This window comes from Lycium ferocissimum, unplaced genomic scaffold, assembly GCF_029784015.1.
Source record: "Lycium ferocissimum isolate CSIRO_LF1 unplaced genomic scaffold, AGI_CSIRO_Lferr_CH_V1 ctg2451, whole genome shotgun sequence".
NCBI lineage: Eukaryota > Viridiplantae > Streptophyta > Magnoliopsida > Solanales > Solanaceae > Lycium > Lycium ferocissimum.
In genome coordinates this window covers 17934-41948 of record NW_026721673.1, presented here as the reverse complement: position 1 = coordinate 41948, position 24015 = coordinate 17934, and the positions used below count along the sequence as shown (strand labels likewise).

The 24015-nt window shown below is 38.4% G+C and overlaps 1 protein-coding gene and 1 long non-coding RNA gene across 2 annotated transcripts; one reads left to right on the top strand and one right to left on the bottom strand.

Moving 5' to 3' along the window:
* Window positions 1–12126: 12126 nt before the first annotated feature.
* On the top strand, window positions 12127–16375 carry LOC132043436 (uncharacterized). The gene is made up of 2 exons (XM_059433927.1): window positions 12127–13724; window positions 15895–16375. Exon 1 carries the CDS (start codon window positions 12277–12279, stop codon window positions 13603–13605), a length of 1329 nt encoding a protein of 442 aa, XP_059289910.1. The 5' UTR covers window positions 12127–12276; the 3' UTR covers window positions 13606–13724; window positions 15895–16375.
* LOC132043437 (uncharacterized) lies at window positions 13711–14806 on the bottom strand. The gene is made up of 2 exons (XR_009411804.1): window positions 14523–14806; window positions 13711–14488 (listed from the first exon to the last, which is right to left on the bottom strand). It is a non-coding gene; the product is annotated as an uncharacterized LOC132043437 (long non-coding RNA).
* Window positions 16376–24015: the final 7640 nt, after the last annotated feature.

Sequence of the window (24015 nt, the reverse complement as noted above, 5' to 3'; positions counted from 1 at the left end):
TCATCTCAAATGGATTAATATAGCTAAAATGTCATCTTATTACTAGTTTTACACTTTCACACCTAACCCGAATTTACGGGATGTTACACTGTGTGTGTAAGTGGTTGATGTAGTAATAATAACCCTTGTTTTCAAGCTGCCTAGGCTTAAAGATGGAAACAGATAGAAAGAAAAACCTTATGATGCTAATCTAAGTAAAAGAAAAGTATGAAAGAATAGAAAAGAAGAAAACAGTAGTTGAGAACTTAAGAAAAACATTTGTCTTTGATCTGTAAACTGTCCAGTCTCTTTTGGTATATGATAAATGGTAATAAAATATCATTAGTGTAGGGGTGAGGTTGAAAACCACCTGGCTAGGTAGGGAAGGTCTTTTAAAGACATCTTAGGAGAGGATTGAGAAAGGGTCAAGCATTGCTTGACCCATAGTATCTTTCCTCCCAAATAAAAGATTGTCATGGCATCCCTCTCAAGTCTATGGGGGTATAACCTCCTACCTCTACACTTTTGCTGTTTTCTTGTCATTCTATTAAGTTCCATGAATCCTAAAAGATGAAACTTTTGTGCATCTGTTAGTTGTTCATTATGACTGATAGCCTGCCTTTGTTGTATTTGTCCTGATGTGTCTTAAGGAAATGGTTGGATCAGTTGGATGATGTATAATGATTTGGAAATTGTAATAAAACTGGGAAAAGGAAAAGTTGTTTTCAAAAGAGAATATTGATTGTTTGGAAAATAAGGTAAAAGAATTTTATGGAGATGACATGGTGATGTGTAACAGATCCTTTAACAATTAGTTAGGTTAGGATCACGACTTAAACCTTTATGTGGAGTCTCTGTGTGTTGATGTGGGTCTAACCTGTGTGTGAAAGGTGGTCTGTTCTCCCCTGTATGTTAGGTCCTAATAATGCCTTTAAAAATAGGGAGGTCAATGGTTTGCATTCATTCAAGATAGCCATGTAGGCAGAGGGGTATATTTGACCTTTTTTTTTTCTTTGTGATACTTTGGACAATAAGTCATGCTTCCTTTCCATCTTCTTTTTTGAAATATGTTGTGAGTCCATTAATCTAAAGTCCCAGTAAAAGATAAAGCTGAACCTAATCTGGTTATGTTAAATGAATGTGTCCTCCTTTTGTGTAGCATTAGAAGTTAGTCAAGGATATGTGGTACTTGTCTAGTCTTTTGGAAGAATGAAGATTAAGAGTAGGCCATGACTAAATTAGGTGCATCCCTTTAAAATTAATTTAGACCTTTCTGCAAAAGAGATAGAATCAAGAGTAAAGGTTAGGAAAATTCCAAACTTTGAACTTAGCAAGGTGAAATTCCTATGCATTTCTGGGACTTTGACCTTCCTACTTGCTTAAGTTATGTATAAAGATGTAACTGTTGTACCTGAGACTTATATATCCTATATGGAATCATGATGACTTAAAAGTCTCTTGGCAGTTGTTTCTACAAATGGTCCTAGTTTGGTTTTTTTTTTTTTTTTATATTATTGCTTGTGTCTTGAATTGGGTTCTGTGAGAAGTAATATAGCATCAGGCCAATAAAGGGCTGCTCCATTTTAAAAGGGACTCTGATTTTCACCTACTTGGTTTTGTTATACCATTCCTATTAAGATTACAGTTTGGTTCCTTCTGTTTAGTCTTTGTCGTCTCTAGAGGAATCATTTAGACTTTGGAACATAATGTCCTAAAAATGGCAAAAGTCTTCACTTGATTGTCCATAAGATGTCTAGGCTCATTTGAGGGTTATACTTAGATAGTTCTACACATATTTCATGCATACCAAACCTGTTGGGATTGTACTATACTTAGAGGATGGTTTTTTCTTTATCCTTGTGTGTCTCTCTACTTTACCACATCTACTTAATCTAATATTGTCCAGAATTGCATTGTTTCCATATGACTATCACTGTTGTGATTATTTGTTTAAGTTCAGTCCAGGCCACACTGTGCCCATGTAGATTGCTTTCATTTTTCATGCTCAAGTCACTTTGTCTCTTCCATACTTGTTTCATCTATTCTTATTGGCTGATAGTGTTCCATACACAGGTATATTGGGCCTATCCTATTTATTCTGAGCCTTGTGTGTGTGTATGTGGATCTGTGTCTTCCATGGTTGTTGGTTGAGAAGCAGTTTTAGGTAAAAGGGGATCTAGTTTGAACCCTTCCCTGGTGACCAGCCATGCCGGAGGTTCAAGAGACCTCTTGGAACTTGTGCGACATCAGGAATAAAAGGGGGAGTGATGACTTGGCCTTCCACCACCTAGTTTGGGATTTGAGTTTGAGGACATGGAACACACATATGCCCCTCACATAAGCTTGTAAATAAATATGATATGTTGCTTATATATGTGTATATTTATGTATAGAATGGGACTTGTAAACGGTAGTGTGTTGTGTATATTATGTGTATATATCATGTATATGATAAGAATAGTAAAATATAAACTAACCGGGGTTTTTTGACCCCCCCCCCCTCACCCTCTCCACTGCATGGCCACTTATGCCAAAGTCCAGCCACCCTACTGGGCTAAAAGCCCTTTAGCCCAATAGGGAAAATTCTTTCAAGTGTCTTTTAGTCTAAAAGAAGAAAGGGAAGATAATATATTGAAGGCCAGTCATGGGTAAAAATGACATGAAGGCCCAACCATGGGTGAAAATGGTTGGGGTTTGGTACACCCCATTTCACTTTACTTCATTACATTTTTCGATTTTTGCTTATTTGTATTGTATTCGTTACTTGTAAAACCCACAAACATTATTGGAACCATTGTATTGAATTAGGCTTCTTAGGCGAATGGTACATATGCCATTTAGATTGACTTTAGCACCCGAACCTTTTTTTGAAAAAATTCGAAAATAATGCGTACTGATTTTGAGATAAAAAATGGAAGACAAACTACCTTTTTCTTAATAAGCGAGGAGCCAAAGAGGTCTGTTTTTAAATACGGTATAACGTGTGGTATAAAATTAAGTAGATTAGATGAAAATTTTCTTTTACCTTTCAAAACTGTCAAAACATGTTTCTTTTCTGATCATGAGTTAATAAAAACGCAATGTTTTTGGGGCCAATACCCAACCGAGTCTTTTTCTCAAAACTGAATGCTTTAAAAAAATATTTTTGGGGCCAAAACACCTTTCAGTTTGGTCTTCAAAATTAGGATTTGTATAAAGTCACCGTTTGGGCTAGGAAATTTTGTTTGGTTTTCTACATGAAATCTGAGGCTAATAAAGGGAGACTAGAGACCATAGGATAAGTGGCCAGACGAGGTATATTTGGGCCAAGGCCCACGGGGGTTGTTTCTTTAAAAATGTTTCTTTGGGTCAAGACCCATTTAATTTTTAAAGCAAACAAACACATGATCAAAGGTTTTTCTGGGCTAACGTTTTAAAGAACTTCGGTAAAGTGTCCTAAGGCCCAAAAAACGTAATGGATTTTAAAGTCAAAGTTTATCTTTTAAAACTAAATCTGGGGATTTTTTTTTGTCATAAAAAATAGCAAAGTATATTTTGTAAAAGGAACATATACAAGAATCTTTAGGCCACAAACATAATTCCTTTTCCCTTTTAAAACCAACTGCGCAAAATCTAAAGAGTTCTTTCTTAAAAGAGTCAAAACAGTCCAATTTACGCCTAATTTATAAAAACTTAGGTAAGGGTATTCTAAAAACTTATTAAGCGGATTAACCTGGTCCATATGTGAGTAAAGCATGAATAGAATTTAAATCAATAAACAAATAAATAAACTTTCCATTTTTGCTAAAGAAAACTATTATCCTTATATATAAAAGGAACTAATTATACCCGGATATAAAGGAGATATATTCAATTCTTTTTTTCAAATAATGATATGCCACATGACAGTTTTTTGCGGCAAATAAACACTAAGTAAATAGTTCATGCAAATACACACACATTGGAATTCGAAGGTTTACAGTATAGTACGGATCCTTAATACTAGGGTGCCTAACACCTTCCCTAGGGGATCATCAGAACCCTTACCTAGAACTTTGGATTAAGAAGGTTTTTTCACGGTATATAAATAAACCCTTCAAAACTGATTTTTCTAGTTTCCTAAAAGTTAGGTGGCAACTCTTTTAAAACAAAGTCCGAAAGAGCACCAACGATTTTGAAGTAGCTTTTTCCGAGCGCTAACCCCGCACGCGAAAAATGCGAACAGTTACAAGGTTTCCGTTCGTAGCATATGTGTACAGGTTCGAGGTATTTGGCCAGTGCATTGCATTGCGTATGCATTCACTCTTACATCCATTCTTCATTGTTGATTTGTACTTGGTATTGATAATGAGATGATTTCTTTGTTGATTGGTTTCGTGAACGTGCTTGTTTTCTTACATGTCTACTTGTTGATTCTTTCTTCATATATGTGAAATAATTATAGTCGGCATATGATACCTACCAGTATATAGTGTTTGTACTGATACTACCTTGATATACTCTTTTTTGAGTGTAGAGTTTGCTTTAGGATCCACTCAGCACCTCGTCAGTGATTTCCTGAGGCTTCTAGGATGAGTTTCCAGGGTGAGCCATGTTCCAGATCCGCAGCCCGAAAAACTCTTCTTTATGATATCTGTCCCTTGTTCCGAGACAATGTTTCAGACTCTTTTGTTTTGTCATTTCTAGACTTACGTATTTATAGTGGCTCTTGTACTGTACTTAGACCAGATTTTGGGGCATTTATATTATTATTCCGCACTTAGTAGTTATTTATATATTGAGACCGCTTAGATATTTCTGTTTCTTTTTGGTATGCTTAAATTGAATGTTGAGTAAAGGAAGGTTCGCCCACTAGAAGGGTTAGTGTGGGTGCCCGCTTAACCCACGAGTTGGGTCGTGACAAGTTGGTATTAGAGCCCTAGGTTACTGGTATTATAAGTACAAGAGTATTGTCTAGTAGAGTCTTGCATATCGGTACGATGAGCTCCGTACTTATCTTCGAGAGGCTATAGAACATTTAGAAAATTTCCAATTCCTTTATTCTTTTGTGCTGCTTTATTCAAATTTGAATCCAAGATGTTCTAATTGGTATCTGACTTCACTTCTATTCTCTCACAGATGGTGATGGCCCGTGCTACTGTTGTGAAGGCTGAGGTGCCCGAGCCAGCCGCTGGGCCAGAGCATGATGATGAGACCGAGCGAGAGGTCATGGCTATGGTAGAGTCTGTGGTGTAGCAACAGCCAGGGGCAGGGCCCCCACGATTGGTCAAAGACGAGCTAGATCCTTATCTCCAGAGCCAGAGCAATAGCCTGAGCATAAGCTTGCAGATGAAGGAGAGCTGGGACCATCCCAGACTCAGCCCGAGGTGATCTCTACTCCGGTGCTTCAGGACACTATGGCCCGTATTCTGCACTATCTTGATAGGGTACACGCAATGGGTGGCCTTCCAACCACTCCAGGAAGATCTAAGACTAGGGCGGGAGAGTAGACTCCCGAGAAGGGCCAGACTCAGGGGATGCAGCCTGCTACTGCTATGGCTCCCCGTATCGATGAGATCCTAGCACCTGCATGTACTTCTAGGTCTGTTACCGGACCAGCTATGAATGTTGCGAATTAAGAGTCGTTTGCCAGATTCATGAAGATGGAGCCGCTGAAGTTCTTTGGTACTCCAACCAAGGATGCCTATAAGTTTATCGTTGATAGTCATAAGAGGTTATACAAGATGGGTCTTGTTGATTAGCATGGGGTTGATTACATATCCTATCAGTTGCATGGGGACGCGAAGATGTGGTGGACGTCTTTCGTCGAGTGTCGGCCAACAGAGTTGCCTCCATTGTCTTGGGCCCAGTTTCATCAGGCGTTCTTGGAAAAGTACGTCCCCCGTACTCTAAGGGATATGAGGAGAGACGATTTCAACAACTTGTAGCAGAGGGGTTTGTCTATTGCTGAGTACGAGGCCTGATTCCTTTCCTTGGCTTGCTATGCTGTTCAGTTGATTCTTATCGAGGCCGAGAGGGTACGAAGGTTTGTCAGGGGACTGGTGCTACCTTAGCATTTGGCTTGTCTTAAGCTTGTTGCCATAGGGTATTCGTTCCAGTCAGTGGTGGATCATGCTATAAGTGTGGAGTCTGCTAGTCTCCAAGCACTCGGTGGGGGTAGTGACAAGAGGGCCATCAGGTTGGCAATTTCAATGGTTATGCTTCTGTAGGCGGGGGCGGGTCGGTGGTGTCTTACCAGCGCATTATCACCGGCCACCCTATCTAGTCGTTGTCTGAGGCTTCAACTAGTGGTTCTTGAGACAGTGGTTACGATGCGGGAAGACTTCTATATTTTTTGTTCTCCCACAGACCGTGGTGGTTATCTCGGTTCTTCGACTTCTATGTCACAGCTCTAGGAGTTTAGATGCCATGAGTGTGGTGACTTGGGCCACTTTGCGGAAGAGAATGTCCCGGTGCCCCAGACGAGTGGGCCGGGTAGGGCCCATTAGGGGGTCTCCGGTTCCCGACTCCGCCGCCTTCAGTCAGTAGGGTTGGACATTCGAGTAGGGCCGGTGCTTCAATAGGCCGCGGTGGTTCTCAGTCTGCTAGAGGTGGATATCAGCCCGGCAGAGGCGATTCTCAAGGTTCTAGGGGCTTAGTCACGCTAGAGTGGCTGAGGTGATACGCAGTCCGGTGGCAGATGAGTCTATTGTTATGCCTTCCCTAGTACCCAGAGGCGATACGGTCATCACAAGTACCATTTCTGTTTGTCACAGGACAGCTTCGGTTTTATTTGATCTGGGTTCTACCTTCTCATATGTGTCTACCTACTTTTCTACTAGATTGGATATGACTTGTGATATTCTCACGTGCCCATACATATGTCTCACTCCCGATTGGAGATTCGTAGCGTAGATCGAGCTCTATCGCCCGTGTGTAATTACTTTTGCAAGGTTATGATGTCTGGTAGACTTGGTGATCCTTAGTATGGTAGACTTTGATAGTATCTTGGGCATGAACTGGTTATTTTCGTACCATGGGATCTTGAACTGTCATGCCAAGACAGTCACGTTAGCTATTCTCGGTATCCCGCATTTGGCGTGAAAGGGTACTCCCGGCGCTGCCCCTAAGAAGATCATCTCGTACCTCCGAGCAAAGAAGTTAATGGATAGAGGGTGCTTGGCCTATTTGGCTCATATTCGAGATACGAGCATGGATACTCTTTCCTTGGAGTCTGTTCCTATAGTTAGCGAGTTCGCGTAGGTCTTTCCCGCAGACTTGCCTGGTATGCCACCTGACCGTGATATCGATTTTTGTATTGATTTGGACCTAGGCATTTGGCCTATTTCTATACCACCTTACCTTATGGATCTACCTGAGTTGAGAGAGTTAAAGGAACTTCGATTATAGGATCTGTTGAGCAAGGGGTTCATTCGTCCTAGTATTTCCCCTTGCGGTACTCCCTTGCTATTCGTGAAGAAGAAAGATGGTTCTATGTGGATGTATATCGACTATCGGCAATTGAATAAGGTTACTATTTGGAACAAGTATCTGATACCCGCATAGATGACTTATTCGATCAGCTTCAGGGTGCGTCGATCTTCTCTAAGATCGACTTGAGGTCAGGGTATTATCAGTTAAATATACGAGCATAGGATATTGCGAAGACAGCCTTCAGGACCCGTTATGGTCATTATGAGTTTTTGGTTATGTCTTTCGAGCTTACCAATGCCCCCGCAACATTTATGGATTTGATGAATGGGATTTTTAAGCCGTATTTAGGTTTGTTTGTGATTGTGTTCATCGATGACATTTTGGTTTATTCTCGAAGTAAGGAAGAGCATGAGAAGCACTTAAGGATCGTACTTGGTCTATCGAAGGAAAAGAAGTTGTATGCCAAGTTTTCTAAGTGTGATTTTTGGCTTAGTTTTGTGGCATTCCTAGGCCATGTTGTGTCTAAAGACGGGATTATGGTTGATCCCAAGAAGATCGAGGCTGTTAGAGATTGGGCGAGGCCTACTTCAGTTGCTGAGAATCGTAGTTTCGTGGGCCTTGCGAGTTATTAATGTCGTTTTGTCAACGGATTTTCTTCAATTGCTTCGTATTTGACTTAGTTGAATAAGAAGAATGTTCCTTTCCAGTGGTCCGACGAGTGTGACGAGAGCTTTCAAAAGCTGCGGCTTTGTTGACTTCAGCCCTGATTCTGGCATTACCCGAGAAGGGTAAGGACTTCACCGTATATTGTAATTCTTCTCGTATCGATTTGGGGTATGTGTTGATGAAAGAGGGCAAGGTAATCGCGTATGCTTCGAGGCAATTGAAGGTTCATGAGAAGAACTACCCCACTCATGATTTGGAGTTGGCGGCTGTAGTCTTCGCATTGAAAATTTGGAGGCATTATTTGTATGGGGTTTTGTGAGATGTTTACTGATCACCGCAATCTTCGTCATGTGTTCAATCAGAGAGATCTCAATTCGAGGTAGCATAGATGGATGGAGTTGCTCAAGGATTATGATATCACCATTCTTTACCATCGGGGCAAGGCAAATGTGGTAGCTGATGCATTGAGCCGAAAGGCGGTGAGTATGGGTAGTTTAGCTCGTTTGGTTGTTGAGGAGCGTCCTTTAGCCATAGAGGTTTAGACTTTGGTTAATAGTTTTATGAGATTGGGTATTTCGGAACCTGGCAAAGTTCTGTCTTATGTTGAGGCGAGGTCGTCTCTTTTAGATTGAAGCAGATTAAGGCACAAAAGTTCGATGATATGAAGTTGTGTAAGATTCGAGATAAAGTGTTGAGTAGTGAGGCCAAGGAGGCCATGCTTGATAGTGAGGGTGTTTTAAGGATTAAGGGAGGCATTTGTGCTCCTCGTGTGGGTGGATTGATTCGTTTGATATTGGAGGAGGCTTATAGTTCCAGATATTCTATTCATCTGGGTGCTACCAAGATGTATCGTGATTTCAGACAGAACTATTGGTGGGGTAGGATGAAGAGGGACATCGCAGATTTTATTTCTCAGTGTTTGAATTGCCAGCAAGTTAAGTATGAGCACCAGAGACCATGTGATGTGCTTCAGAGGATGCCCATTCCCGAGTGGAAGTGGGAGAGAATCACTATGGATTTAGTGGTTGGTCTTCCAAAGACCTTGGGAAACTTTGATTCGATTTGGGTTATTGTGGATGGGTTGACTAAGTCTACGCACTTCATTTTGATTCAGATGACTTACAATGCAGAGAAGTTGGTGCGGATTTACATTAGAGATCGTCTGATTGCATGGGGTGTCCATTTCCATCATCTCAGATAGAGGCACTTAGTTTATTTCCTATTTCTGGAGGACTTTACAGAAGGAGTTGGGTACTCAGTTGGATCTTAGCACCGCGTTTCATCCACAGACCAATGGTCAGTCTGAGAGGACTATTCAGGTGCCTGAGGACATGTTGAGAGTTTGTGTTATCGGCTATAGTGGTCATTGGGACCAGTTCTTACCGTTGGCAGAGTTTACGTACAACAACAGTTATCACTCGAGTATCAACATGGCACCGTTCGAGGCTTTGTATGGTAGGAGATGTCGATCTTTAATTAGGTGGTTTGATGCTTTCGAGGTGAGGCCTTGGGGTACGAATTTGTTGAGAGAGTCCCTGGACAAGGTGAAGCTGATTCAGGAAAAGCTTCTGGCAGCTCAGAGTAGGCAAAAGGAGTATGCGGACCGGAAGGTTTGTGATTTAGAGTTTATGGTTGGCGAGCATGTTCTGTTGAAGGTTTCACCCATAAAAGGTGTGATGCGATTTGGGAAGAAGGGCAAGTTGAGCCCGAGGTTTATTGGTCCCTTCAAGATTCTCCGTTGTGTTAGCGATGTGGCTTATGAGTTAGCTTTGCCACCAGGCTTGTCAGGTGTTCATCCGGTATTTCATGTTTCCATGCTGAAGAAGTACCATTCAGACGGTTCTTATATCATGCAGTGGGATTCAGTATTGTTCGACCAAAATTTGTCCTTTGAGGAAGAGCCAATAGCGATTTTGGATAAGCAGGTGAGGAAGTTGAGGTCTAAGGAGATTGCTTCAGTGAAGGTACAATGGAAGCACAGACTAGTTAAGGAAGCTACTTGGGAGACCGAGGCAGATATGCGTGAGAGATATCCCCAGATTTTCACCGACTCATGTACCTTTACTTCATTCCCTTCCTTCTCCGTTCGAGGATGAATGGCTGTTTGATTGGTATCTGATGTAATGACCTGTTTGGTCGTTATGTGTGTTTTGCCTCTTTTACCCCCATTGACCCTTTCCCTAGCCCCGTTAGGGTGCTTTTGACCAACGGGGATGGGCGACACGGTTCCCGAGGACATCAGGCTAATTTTGAGCTCCAGGATTTGAGCTGATTTTCATGGGAATCGTTTTCATGAATCGCCATGGAGACGAGCCGACTGACATAGTTCAGGAGCTTTGGAGCAAATTAGGTATTTTAATTTCTCTTCCTTTTTTCGCTTTTTTGCTTATTTTATTTATTGTTGGACTCCTTTACTTTCTTGAATTTATAAAATAGTCCTCCGGGGCTTAAATTTGCTAAAAAAATATACGACTTTAACTATTAACGAAGGAAAAAATCTAAACTTAAGCGCAAATCTGACTCTTTACCTGTAAAGCATTTTTTTGGTTCATGAGATAAGGTGGGATATCTCATGTAAGTTTGAGATTAAATTTATATTTTGTTTGGTCGTATGTATAAATCTATATCTCATCTTATCTGATCAACTTGGTGTTATTTTATCTCACCTCTTAGATGCGATAAATTAGTCCAAAGATTATAATTTGAGAACTATAATCCCGAAATAACTTATAATCTGTTTGGCCAAATTCTAAAATCAGCTTATTTCGAAAAATGCTTTTCAAAAAAGTACTTTTGTCAAGAAGGAGTTTGTGTTTGGCCAATTTATTTAAAAAATACTTTTGAGCAACAATTAATTTTTGGCCAAGCTTTTAAAAAGTGTTTCTAAGTATATTTTTCTCAAAAGTATTTTATAAAAAAGTACTTTTGAGCAATTTTTTTTTCCAGCCTCTGAAAAATAGCTTATGTTTCTCCTACTAGATCACCTTTGTGTTATGCCCTAATCGCCCATATGTACAGAGGTCATCATAGGGTCATATACCTCTATTCATTTTGTAAAGACCCTTTTAACTAATTTTCACCAAAAGAGTTTGGCCAAACACCTCTTTTTTTTTTTTTTTTTTTTTTTTTTAAAAATTTGGCCTCCCAAAAAGCTGGGCCAAACATGGTATTAGTCCGTTAACGAAACGACCCATAAAAAGATAGAAGTTCTATTTAATCTTCCGTAATTTCGTTAAATTCTCTGAGACTTGCTACATACATGTGCTATATTCTAGGGCTGGGCATAAATACCGAAAATCGAAAAATCAGACCGAATTGAATTAATTCAGTTTTTCGGGTTTTCGGTTCAGTTTCGGTTTCGGTTTTCAGAAATTTCGGTGTTCGGTTCGGTGTTAGGGGTTTAGTGTTCGGTTTTTCGGTTTAAACCAAAATTTTATATATTAGCCAAAAAAAATTAAATAGTCGAGACAGTTTTATGTTGTTGGTGCTACTTGCTAGTTTTGGCTACTGGTTTGGTGCCACCAAACATAAAAATGGCTACTGGTTTATGTAATTTTGAGCATGCTCGAGCCCAATTTCCTGGCTGGATTATCGCTTCTAATATTATGATATGACAACAGAACAACTTTCATTTACATAGCTCTGAGCATCATGTCATACATTATTTTATGAACATATGCAACTTCAGTAAGCAAAGGATTTACAAAAATGCATACAATGAATGTAGCTTTGCCTGTGAAAGTAGCACCAGAAATTTGATAATGACTGATTAGCCTCCAGAGGGTCAATAACACCAAAGACACATTGTTTCTGCAACTTCCTGATTTTGAGAGTCGCTTGTGTTTTTGGTGCAAGGAGAAAGTACCATGTTATACTGATAGTTGGTCTACCTTGGTGGAAGATAATGCGTGACTCAAGTAGAGTTCACGTGCATATCAAAAAAATCAAATTGAAAAAATCGAAACCGAATCAAATTAAATTTCAAAAAATCATAACCTTTAAGAACCGAACCGAACTAGTTGAGTTTGGTGTTCGGTGTCCACCTTCAATAGACCAAAACCAAAATAGCCGAACCGAATGCTCACCCGTAGTATATTCTATCTCATTCAAAACACCCAAGCACAAACTATTTTTGGATATTCCTTTATTGATTATGATGCGATTGAAGTATCCTCAAGCATCTACCAATAAACCCTCCTTCTGCACTCTCTCTCCCTAGTGATCTCTAGACTAGAAAGAATGTTGATGAGCACTGTCTTCAACTCCATTGAACCCCTTCATCTCAAAACTTCTTCTTTTTGTCCAATTTCACTTTCCACCAAACACCCTAATCTTCTCCTCCCCCTCACATTACCCAATTCCCGAATCACCCCCTGTAGACCAATTAAATGGCAGATAAGTGGTTGTGCAGCTGGTCAAGAAATCGACATGGAAAGAAGCAAAGAAGGATTATACAAAGCAAAGCCCAAAAAAGTTGTAATCTTATGGGACTTAGACAACAAACCACCACGTGGTCCACCTTATGAGGCAGCCATGTCACTTAAAAAGTTAGCACAATGTTTTGGTGAAGTTGTTGATATGTCTGCATATGCAAATCGACATGCTTTCATCCATCTTCCTCAATGGGTTCTTGAACAAAGGCGTGAAAGACGCCATCTTGATGTTCTTGAACGTAAAGGGGTTGTAAACCCATCTGAAACTTACATATGTTCTGTTTGTGGAAGAAAATGTAAGACCCATTTGGATTTGAAGAAGCATTTTAAGCAGTTACATGAAAGGGAAAGGGAAAAAAAGCTAAGTCGTATGAGGTCATTAAAAGGCAAGAAAAGACAGAAGTTTAAAGAGAGATTTGTTGATGGTAATTATAAGTATATTGAAGCTGCTAAGAGTTTGATAACACCAAAAGTTGGTTATGGTTTAGCATATGAGTTGAGGAGAGCTGGGGTTTATGTAAAGACCGTTGCGGATAAGCCACAGGCAGCAGATTGGGCATTGAAAAAGCAAATGCAGCATTCAATGAGTAGAGGTATTGATTGGTTATTCTTGATTTCTGATGATTCTGATTTTTGTGATATGTTGAGGAGAGCAAAAGAAGCTAATTTGGGTACAGTAGTAGTTGGGGATTGGGATAGGGCATTAGGGAGGCATGCTGATTTATGGGTTCCATGGACGGGGGTAGAGAACGGGGAGATAACGGAGAAGGATTTAGTGTTAAAGATTGAGAGGAGAAAGGAGTCTTGGGGTAGGAGTAATGCTCGGTTTTCTGTAAGTGAGTTCAATGGTGGGACGAGTGGGGAGGGTACTAGTTTGATGGATGACATTGTTGAGAATTTGGAGTCTTCTGGCACGAGGATTTCAGCATTCTCTGAAGGTGAGGAGGATGAAGAAGTTGACGAACTGGAATGGCTTCGAGCGAGATTGGATCGACAAGGTGATGACGAATATAATACAGAGGACAGCGACGAAGAGGAGGGGGACTACTTACTGGATAGTGAGGACGAAGATACAGGCGAGATGGTAATATATGATGATGAAAGCAATAAGAGAAATAACAGTTTGAATTTATAGTAATTGATTGAGATACGGCTATGCTCTGTGAAAATGAGGTAAAATGAAAGGTGGCTAAAGCAATTTGACATATTGGCCGAGTGTGTCTCTAGCAGTTCAGCTATCTTAGAGTATGTGAGGTAACACTAATGTAATCTGACTTTTGGTTATGAAAATATTGCTTTGAAAGTTTACAGCTCTATTCTCTTTCACTAAACTTCTACAAAGCCATAATGTGCTTCTCAGCTAGGGGATCATTTTTAAAAATTTGAATATGATACACGACTAATTCCATTTTTGGGCTTCCCTTCGAATTTCTTTAAGAGGTCTGGGTTATTTCTGATATTTCCATCTGAGCTATTACTATTTTATCTTTCTGATATGTCTGTTGAAAGATTCTATTCTCATCATCTGCTCTACTGCATAAAGTGGTTTGATTTTGCTTCTAAATCATGCTGATATGATTTTCTTAGACAGTGCAGTTGGTGGATCTAGATAACCCAAAAGTAGATAATGAGATACAATAAAGAAAAGATGGAATGCAAGTTGCCCCTTGGATCTGAACAGGATATCTATTTACTAAAGTCGAGAATCAGATGGCATGGAACACTTGTAGATGACTGGCCTGTTTTTTCCATGAAATCCAATCACTTAGGTTCCTTTGGCTATCTAACTTACCAATGGGGCACAAATTATGGGGTTTTTGTCATATCCACTTGCTCTCACATTCTTAGCAAGGAGGTATATTAGCCCCTATGCTGCAAGGGGGTAGTCCAGTGTTCTAAGAATTGTAGTGACAGTAGTATGAATCCCAACAACAGTGACACTAGGTGATTTTTTCACAACTGGGATGTTGTGTGATAAAAGAATGCTTACCAAAGTGAAAAGTAAGTTCTGCAGAATACTTATAAGACCGGCAATTTTATATGGTAGTGAACATCGGGCCGCTTAAGTGCAACATATTCAAAGGATTAGTGTCCTAGAGATGCGAATACTAAGATGAGAACAATATTAGATAGGATGAAAAATGATCATATTCGCAAGAAGGTGCAAGAAGTAGATATTGAGGAAAAATGTGAGAAAGTCACTTGAGATGGTCTGATCATGTCCTACATCGACCTTAAGATGCACGGGTATGTAGGTGTAGTACCGTGATGAGTGAAGGTGCTAAATGGGGATGAAGTAGATCTAAAATCACATAAAAGGAAGTTTTTTCGAACGGCTGAGGCTGCATACAATAGACCCTTGTGGTTTGGCCCTTCCCTGACCCCGTGCATAGGGGGAGCTTAGTGCACTGGACTGCCTTTTATGCTGACTTATCTAAAGATAGGGAACAGTGGAAGACAAAGATCTATATAGGTGATATCATATGTTTTAGTCATGTTGGTACCTCTATTTAGGTCCGATGCTTTTCTAGGAGCAGTTTAGCCTTATCATAGATTTATATGCCAGTAAATTATAGAGAACTTATAATATTATTTTCTTACTATTATTTACATACAACTTTTTTTCTTTTACTTTTACTTTTATTTGGTATGATTATGATATGATATGAGTTTAAATGGAGAAACATGGTCAGTGATGATTAATACAGCCCATCCCAACTTTTTTTAGACTACGGAGTTGTTGTTGTTCCTATGTTTTGTTGGGCAGAGTTATGAGTGTCTGTATTGGTGAGAGATGGTAGGCATGGAGTAGATTAGTTGAGGTTCGTGCAAGTTGCTTCGAACACCAACATTAGCACAGATAAATAGAAACTAAATAAATAAATGATTGTGTGGCATGCTAAGTATGGTTGATCATCTTGGACTGCTGCATTGTGCTTATTTAGTTGGCTGTTCAGATTCATGAGATTAAGTTTGTATGTTGTCGACCTGGTTATGACACTAAATTATGGTTCAACAGCTAAACTGTAAGTCTGTAACTGTATATATATGTTTTGCTGAAAGAGGACAAAATGTGGTTCTGCATCGATTCAATCATTTTTTCGTGAACCCAGTATAGCCACATGAAGAGATATAGCACGACCTTTCAGTTACATTTATTAAAGTACAAAGAAAAAGCAACATGAAATCGCATGAGCTGGTTGATTTATGTGTCAACATCAGATAAGAAGGAAGATTAATTTGAACCATCTGTTCATCTTTATCTTCCAAGTATGTGAAAATCCGGGAGTTCGTTTCATAAAGCGACGAAGTATTTATCATACAAAAAGGGAGATTTCAATACTAATCCATTGCATTAGTAACTTTGTGCAGGCTACCTGAGAATGTTTCCCTTCTCATTCTCCTTGGACAATTCTGCTTTCAGGTGTTTTTCTTGAGATGGATTCCGGAGATCAGAAGCTTCAAAAGAACTGTTTCTGGTTTTTATCCCCTCCCCCGCCCCACAATATCTGTCAATTCCCTTGCTTATTTAAGATATTTTGTTCATGATTTAGCTATGGAAGTCCAATGGAATTGGTTTTTGGTCAAATTGTCAAAGTAAAGTACGCAGCTTTGCTAGCAAGCGCATTTTGGTTTCCAATTTTATTACTCTGCTCTTTTCGATCTGACATGAAATAGATTATAAATTGGAATTGATACAATCAACCGATGGATTTATTTTAGCTTGCACTTATGTACTCACTAATCGGGACTATGCTTGGAAAAGGAAGTCTTGTCTGGACTCCTATTGCATCCATTCTTTCCATCTTGTGTTTCTGTTAGCTATGCAGTCCATGGAGAAATGGTATTTCACATTTTCTTTCTCCATGTTAATGTAGATTTTCCTGTGAATTAATTGTTACCATAGATTTTCCTGTGAATAAATCTGCTTCATGTGATAATGCAAGAGATTAGTAAATAAAATACAGGAGATGATTGAGGGTCATTTTTTTCTATACAAAATTTAACAGGTCCTATGGAGATCCTTTCTCCAAAGTATAGGAAGAAATTAACCACAGCCATGTGTTCTCACTAAGATAAGGAAGCTGCTACTTCTATTTGCTGGTATGTCTGTGTATAGTAGTGCTTTTTTTTTTTAATTTTTTTTTTAATTTTTTTTTATGGTGTATTATGATTCAAATATCATCCCTGGCTTTGTACTTGATTTTGGCTGTATTAGTCTAACGCTCTACTCAGTTTGCATAACATCTTCTACAAAGAAAACCTAGGTATTTTATAGTGTGAAAGATTGCTTAGATTTTCAAAGCATTCTTTATTACTGAGATCAATCACGAAGGTGTTTGGACACTAGAAATGATATTGTTTTTCCTGGGCTGAATGTGGAAGGTTTGTCAGACACTAGAAATGATATAGTCCAGAAATAATATTGTTTTGCACGCTAGAAATAATATTGTTTTGGATGCTTGTGTTGTCGCACTTGGTGCTAATATCTTGATCCTTCACGTTTCTTTCCATTGTTTGATTACTATTTGGACCCTCGGCATTGCATGCTTGTTTAAATATAAAATGGTAGATAGATGCTTTCTTGTGGTCTATTGCAACTCAGTCTACTCAAATTGGTTAGGTTTGAAACCCTGAATGAGGTAAGTCGGGTAGCTTTGTTGCGATATTTACAAGGTGGCTAGCGACATGTCTTCACATACATTCATCCATGGGTATGGCCTACTTATTGGACAGTGAGGACGAAGATACAGGCGAGATGGTATAAAGTGATGATGAAAGCAATAAGAGAAGCATCAGTTTGGCATTGGGTTGTCGAAATATTTCTAGTAATTGATTGAGATAAGGCCTATGCTCTGTGAAAATGAGGTAGAATGAAAGATGGCTAAAGCAATTTGACATATTGGCCGAGTGTGTCTCTGGCAGTTCAGCCATCTTAGAGTATGTGAGGTAACACAGGTGTAATTTCACTTTTGGTTATGAAAGCATTGCTTTGAAAGTTTACGGTGGCTGTATTCTCTTTCACAAAATTTCTACAAGGTCATAATGTGCTTCTCAGCTTAGGGGAACATTGTCACATATTTGAATATAATACATGACTAATTCCATTTTTGGGCTTCCTTTCAAATTTCTTTTGGAGCTCTGGATTATTTCTCATATTTCCATCTAAGTTATTACTTATTTTTTATTTTTTTATTTTTTTATTTTTTATCTTTCTGATATGTGTGTTGCGTGTACATGCCTAATATTGGCTATTTGGAGTCACTCTTTCAAAGCTGTTTTTACCTGCTGTTTCTTTGAGACAGTCAAGTGTCAGTCCACGGGGGTTCTTCTAGACATTAGATGTAGAAGTTTCTGCTGCATTCAATTTTTGCTCTGCTGTATGGTGAATAAGTATGCCAGATAAACGAGTGAATGTGGATATCGTTTTAACTAATTGAATTCTTTGCTTTTCTCATTTCTAGTAAAAGTAACTGTTGCTGACAATGTCAATATATATCCTCAATTTTGAGTGAAAAATTTGCTTCCAATGATAACTTCAATTGGTACTAGTTGATAGAAGTAATAGAAAAGAAAGAATTGTTAATAAGTTGTCACGTTCCATTGTATTTGAAAGGAGCAGTAAATGGAGATGCTTCTCCTAGCATATGCCGAAGAACAACCTAATGGAGTATAACACCAGTTTTTATTCGTAGAAATGAGAGATTACATAATTGAGATTCGCTTCTTAATCTAATACTCTTTCCGAAGTAGTATTAAGTGCGCATTCACTTAACAATATGCATCAATTTGCACTGGAGGGCTAATGTTTTCTTTCTTGGAACTAAAGAATAAACATTAAATATCTTGACAAGTTGCAAGATACTTTATTTTTATATAATTATATGATGACATTATTTTCTAAAATGAGGTTTGTGGAGTGTAAGTTATGTAAAATGGTTTAGAGAAGGAATGTTTGCTAAATCTGAAAGCAAATTAGACATGTTGATGTGGAAGTCGTATTGGAGAAAGTATCTCTTGCAATTTGTAAATGCTCATTTAGGCTGCCATTGGCACAGTTATAAGATCAAACCTGCAGTCATGCTTTGAAGCCAAGAGAAGATGGAAAGTTTAGCTGCCTTTTCTTTTCTAAGTTGCAAATGGAATTGGACAGATTTTTGCTAGTTTGGAAGGAAATTCATGTCAAATTTAAGAGTAAAGTTGTAGAAAAGGCAGATTCTGTAGCTTAACTGCTAAATTTAGTATGACTTTTGACAATATAAGGTGCAGGTAATTTGGAATCTAACAGAAACTACAAGTGAGACTGGAGATATTTGAAAAAGATGATTGCAAGTAGCATGTAGGTGGAAGAGATGGAAATACCAGATGGGTCATGTTGAACCTACCTTGTGCCATAAAAGCAACATTAACTCCAGGGGGGATTTCTAGGAATATTTCAAGATTACACGAACTCTAGGATAATTACTTGCCCTCAGAATCTGTTGTTAGCTTGTCAATATAATAATTAGAAACAGCTAATAAATCAGACACCTCGTTTCCATCTTTTTGAAAGAAACTAATCTTTTGAGCATTTTTAACATCTAATGTAGGAGATGACAAAACAAGGATATGCTAAAGGTACAAGGATATGCTAAAGGTACTTGATTATCTACTGAAGTGCTGCTTTATATAAAAAAACAATGATTGATCATATCAGCAGTCTGCATAAACGGTTCCAAGGTAGTTGCATATGCATCAAGGCTTTTGGTTTAATGCAGTTTTCCTAAAACTTCTTTATATCATGCCAAAAATTTCCTCTTTCATTATCTATAGTCTCCTGAGCCATTTCCAGTATGATCTCTTTCTTCTGTTCAAAAATAAAAGAGTCTTCTACTCTCATCCTCTGCTACTAATTAAAGTGATTTGATTGTGCTTTGAAATCATGCTGATATGATTCCCTTAGACAGTGCAGTAGCTGGAAAGGGGCAGTCTAGTGTTCGAAGGATTGGAGTGACAAATAAGGTATGAATCCCAACAGAGTGACACTAGGTGGATTTTCACATCTACTGGGTGTTGTGTGATAGAACAATGCTTACCAAAATGAAAAGTTAAGTTCTACAGAATAATTATAAGACCAGTAATGGTTATATGGTAGTGAACGTTGAGTCGCTAAGTGCAACATATCACAAGATGAGTGTCCCAGAGATACGAATACTAAGATGAATGCAAGATTAGATAAGATAAAAAATGACCACATTTGTCAGAAGGTGCAAGAAGCGCACACATTCAAGATAAAATGAGAGAAAGTCGCTTGAGATGACCTGGCCATCGACCTCCAGATGCACCGGCACGTAGGTGTAGAACCATGATGAGTGAAGGTGATTTTGGTGATTGGCAGCGGTGGTGGTTGAGGCTGAGGATGATGGTTGTAGGTGGTGGATGGTGGTAGTTAATAATGGTGGACAGCCACGGTGGTTACTGGTGAAATGCCATCTTTGAAAAAATTGTTGAATGGACTACATCTTAATGATATTTAGACTTTGTTATAGATCTTTTTCCGTTCAAACCCATTAAGTGGTTGTAAAATTTAAAGGCGAAAAAGACAAACAAACTAATGATTGAGATCCGAATGATTAATATTCAGACATTTATTAAGTGCAAACAAATGATGACAAAATGTTGTTCTGCATCGATTCATGCTTTCATGCTAATTATGATTGATCATCTTGGACTGGTGCATTTTGGCATATGTAGTTGACAATTCAGATTTATGAAATTAAGTTGCTATGCGGTAGGCTTGGTTATGACACTTAGGGGCGTTTGGTATGCGGACTAAATTATCTCGGGATTATAGTCCTGGGACTAATTTATCCATCTGGAAGGTGGGATAAAATAATCCCAAGTTTGATGGGATAAGGTGGGATATCCCAGGATTAAGTTTGGGCTTCATTTAATACTCTGTTAGGTAGAAGATAAATTTATACCTTCTACCTAACAGATTATAAAAGTTAATCCCATACTTAATCCTGGGATATCCCACCTTATTCCGCTTACCAATGAACCTTTAATGTATGATTTAACAGCTAAACTCTTAACTGTACATAAATTGCTGTGAGAGAGGACAAAATGTGGTTCTGCATTGATTCAACCCTTTTTTCCTTGAACCCAATATAGTCACATCAAGAGATATAGCGCGACTTTTCAGTTACATTTATTAAAAAGTGCAAAGAAAAAGCAACATGAACTGGTTGATTATATGTCTACTAACAGATGAAAAGGAAGATTATTTGAACCATCTATTCATCTTGATCTTCCAATGATATGAAAATCCTGGAGTTAGTTGCATAATGCGACAAAATATTTTATCATACAAAAAGGGAGATTTCAATACAAATCCATTGCCTTAATGACTCTGTGCCGGCTACCTGAGGTTCCCCTTTTCATTCTCCTTGGACAATTCTACTTTCAGGTGTTCTTGAGATGGAACAGAAGCTTCACAAGAACTGTTTCTGGTTTTTATGTTCGTTCAGCCCCCCTCAATTCCCTTGCTTATTTAAGATATTATGTTCATGCTTTAGCTATTGAAGTCCAATGGAATTGGTTTTTGGTCAAATTGTCTAAGTACGCGGCTTTGCTGGTAAGCGCCTTTTGGTTTCCAATTAGGGAAAAGGATCAAAAATATCCCTCTACTTTGGAAAAAGGGCTAAAAATATCCTCCGAACTTATTTTGGGTCAAAAATACCCCTCCGTTATTAAACTTTTCAAACATACCCCTCTTTTAACAGAAATATCCAAACCCCCCAAATACCCATTTTTTTGACCTGACCCAATTTTAACCAGACCCAATAAAATATTAACCCCTAATCAACCAAACAATACCCAAACGTTAAACACCCCTTCATCGACATTGGAGACGGTTTGTGTTCCTTTTGCTGGCCTTGCAATCTTTTTATGGCCTTTAGCTGTTGTTGGATCTGTGATAACGTTCTTCTTTTCGAGTTTTGGTCTTGTGCTTTACAGCGGGTTGTGGTCCATCAGGTCTATTTCCTCTCCTTCCTCCATTTTACTATATAGTCATATGAGCCGCCTTTGAAGCTTGAGACGCACGTCGTCTGAATCTTACTGAAGTGACACGAGTTTTGCTAGGAAGACTCGTTTCGAATGAGGCTTGCATACATCCTAGCAGCCGTTTCCATATTTGATGAATACACAAACGACCTACTTGACATGAGGGAAGGGTCATGCTTCTCAAGGTATTGCCTTTATAGTATAGTCGGTCACTTTTCTCTCTCTCTCTCTAATGTCAATGAAGGGGTGTTTAACGTTTGGGTATTGTTTGGTTGATTAGGGGTTAATATTTTATTGCGTCGGGTCAAAAAAATGGGTATTTGGGGGGTTTGGATATTTCTGTGAAAAGAGGGGTATGTTTGAAAAGTTTAATAACGGAAGGGGTATTTTTGACCCAAAATAAGTTTGGAGGATAGTTTTAGCCCCTTTTCCAAAGTAGAGGGATATTTTCAGCCCTTTTTCCAAAGTAGAGGGCTATTTTCCCTTTTTCGTTCCAATTATATTACTCTGCTCTTCTCAATCTTGACATGAAATAGATTGTATATTGGAATTGATACAATCAATTGATGGATATATTTATCTTGTACTTATCAACTAATACTAACTACTGGGGACTATACTCAAAAAAGAAGTCTAGTCTGGACTCCCTATTGCATCCATTCTTTGCATCTCGTGTTTCTGTAAGCTATGCAGTTCATTGAGAAATGGTATTTTTCATTTTCTTCTCTCTGGTTAATGTAGATATTCCTATGAATGAATTTGCTTCATGTCATTGTAGGAGGGGGCAGGGGGAGATCAATTTTATAGTCATTTGCAAATGTTATTCTAGTTATGTAATCCTTCTTCACAGGAGTTCGGTAAAAACAATGCAAGAGATCAGTAAATAAAATATAAGTAGGGTAATTTTCTTCGATTCAAATCGTACCAGGTCATAGGAGATCATTTCTTCTAGGTATAGGAAGTGTGAAAATTAGCCATAGTCCTGTGGTCTCTCTAAGATGCGGAAGCTGCTACTTCTATTTACTGTTCTGTGTATAGTACTTGATATGTTTTTTTTTTTGTTATGGTTCTCCTGTGGTGTAGCTATGATTCAAATTTCATCCCTTGCCTTGTACTTGATTTTGGTAGTAGTGGTCAATGCTCTACTAAGTTTGCATAGCATCTTCTATAAAGAGAGCCTAGGGTATTTTATAGCGTGACAGATTGCTTAGATTTTCAAAGCATTGTTTTCACTGAGAATCAATCAAGAAGGTGTTTGGACACTAGAAATGATATAATTTTTCCTGTGAAAAGTTTGTGAAAAGTTTGTCAGAAACATTTTGTACTAATGTTGGACAGGTTCTGATAATGAACTTTTTGGATGCTTGTGTTTTCGCACTTGGTGCCTATATCTTGATCCTTCACTTTTTCTTTTCCCATTGTTTGATTACTCTCTGGACTTTCAGCATCGTATGTTCTGTTTAAATAGGAAATGGTAGACAGATGCTTTCTTGTGGTTCATTGCAACTCAGTCTACTCAAATAGGTTAGGTGTGAATCCCTGAATGAGGTCATTAGTTGGGTAGCGATATTTACAGGGTGGCTAGCGGTTATATCTATACAGATTCATCCATAGGTGTGGTCTAACAGTCAATGAAGTGGGTGAAAATAATTGAAGATTGGGTTTTAAGTCTCAGTAAAGACAAAATGTCGTGTGATTGTCTTGGTAGGCAAAGTCAACAGGTACGTGGGTTGATGGAATGTAACAGGATACTTTGTGAATAGTCGCGTGCAAACTAGCTCTGACACCACTAATAAAATAGTAATATACAAACACAAATACTAGCAGAGCTTTTGTATATACTTCTACCATGTATGCAATAATTCAGAACTAAAAAACTAGAAAGGTTGGCGTTTATATGATTTTTACCTCATGATTCCAATGTAGTCAAAACTCTCTATCACTGTGTTGTTTGTTTGGATATGTTTTTATTGCTATAGAGAAATGTTGTTATAGAGAACATAAAGTATAAACATAATATGAAAAATTGGTTCCAAAGAAAACTTGGTTGTTATAGTGAAATATTGTTATACAGGATAACAGTTATACAAATATTTGAGTGTTTAAACTGAATGAGCAACGTGGTCTTTCACTATTACTTACATTAAAGCTCGTAATATTTACTGGCAAAGCAGTTTGTGGGAACTGTCTCGAAGTCTCATTCCATATTTTGCATTTAGTGTCTCATAGAAGTGAAAGATACAAATAAGAAACAAATACAAAACAAGCAGTTAAGAATCAATCTTTATGTCCCGAAAAAAAATTCTGGTTTAGAGCAGTGTGGTCATTGGTCAATGTACTTATTTTTTCATTTGTAATCAAAAACTTATTTTTGTGGAAACATAATCCTCTCTCTCTCTCTCTCTCTCTCTCTCTCTCTCTCTCTCTCTCTCTCTCTCTCTCTCTCTCTCTATATATATATATATATATATATATATATATATGTAAATATAGGCAT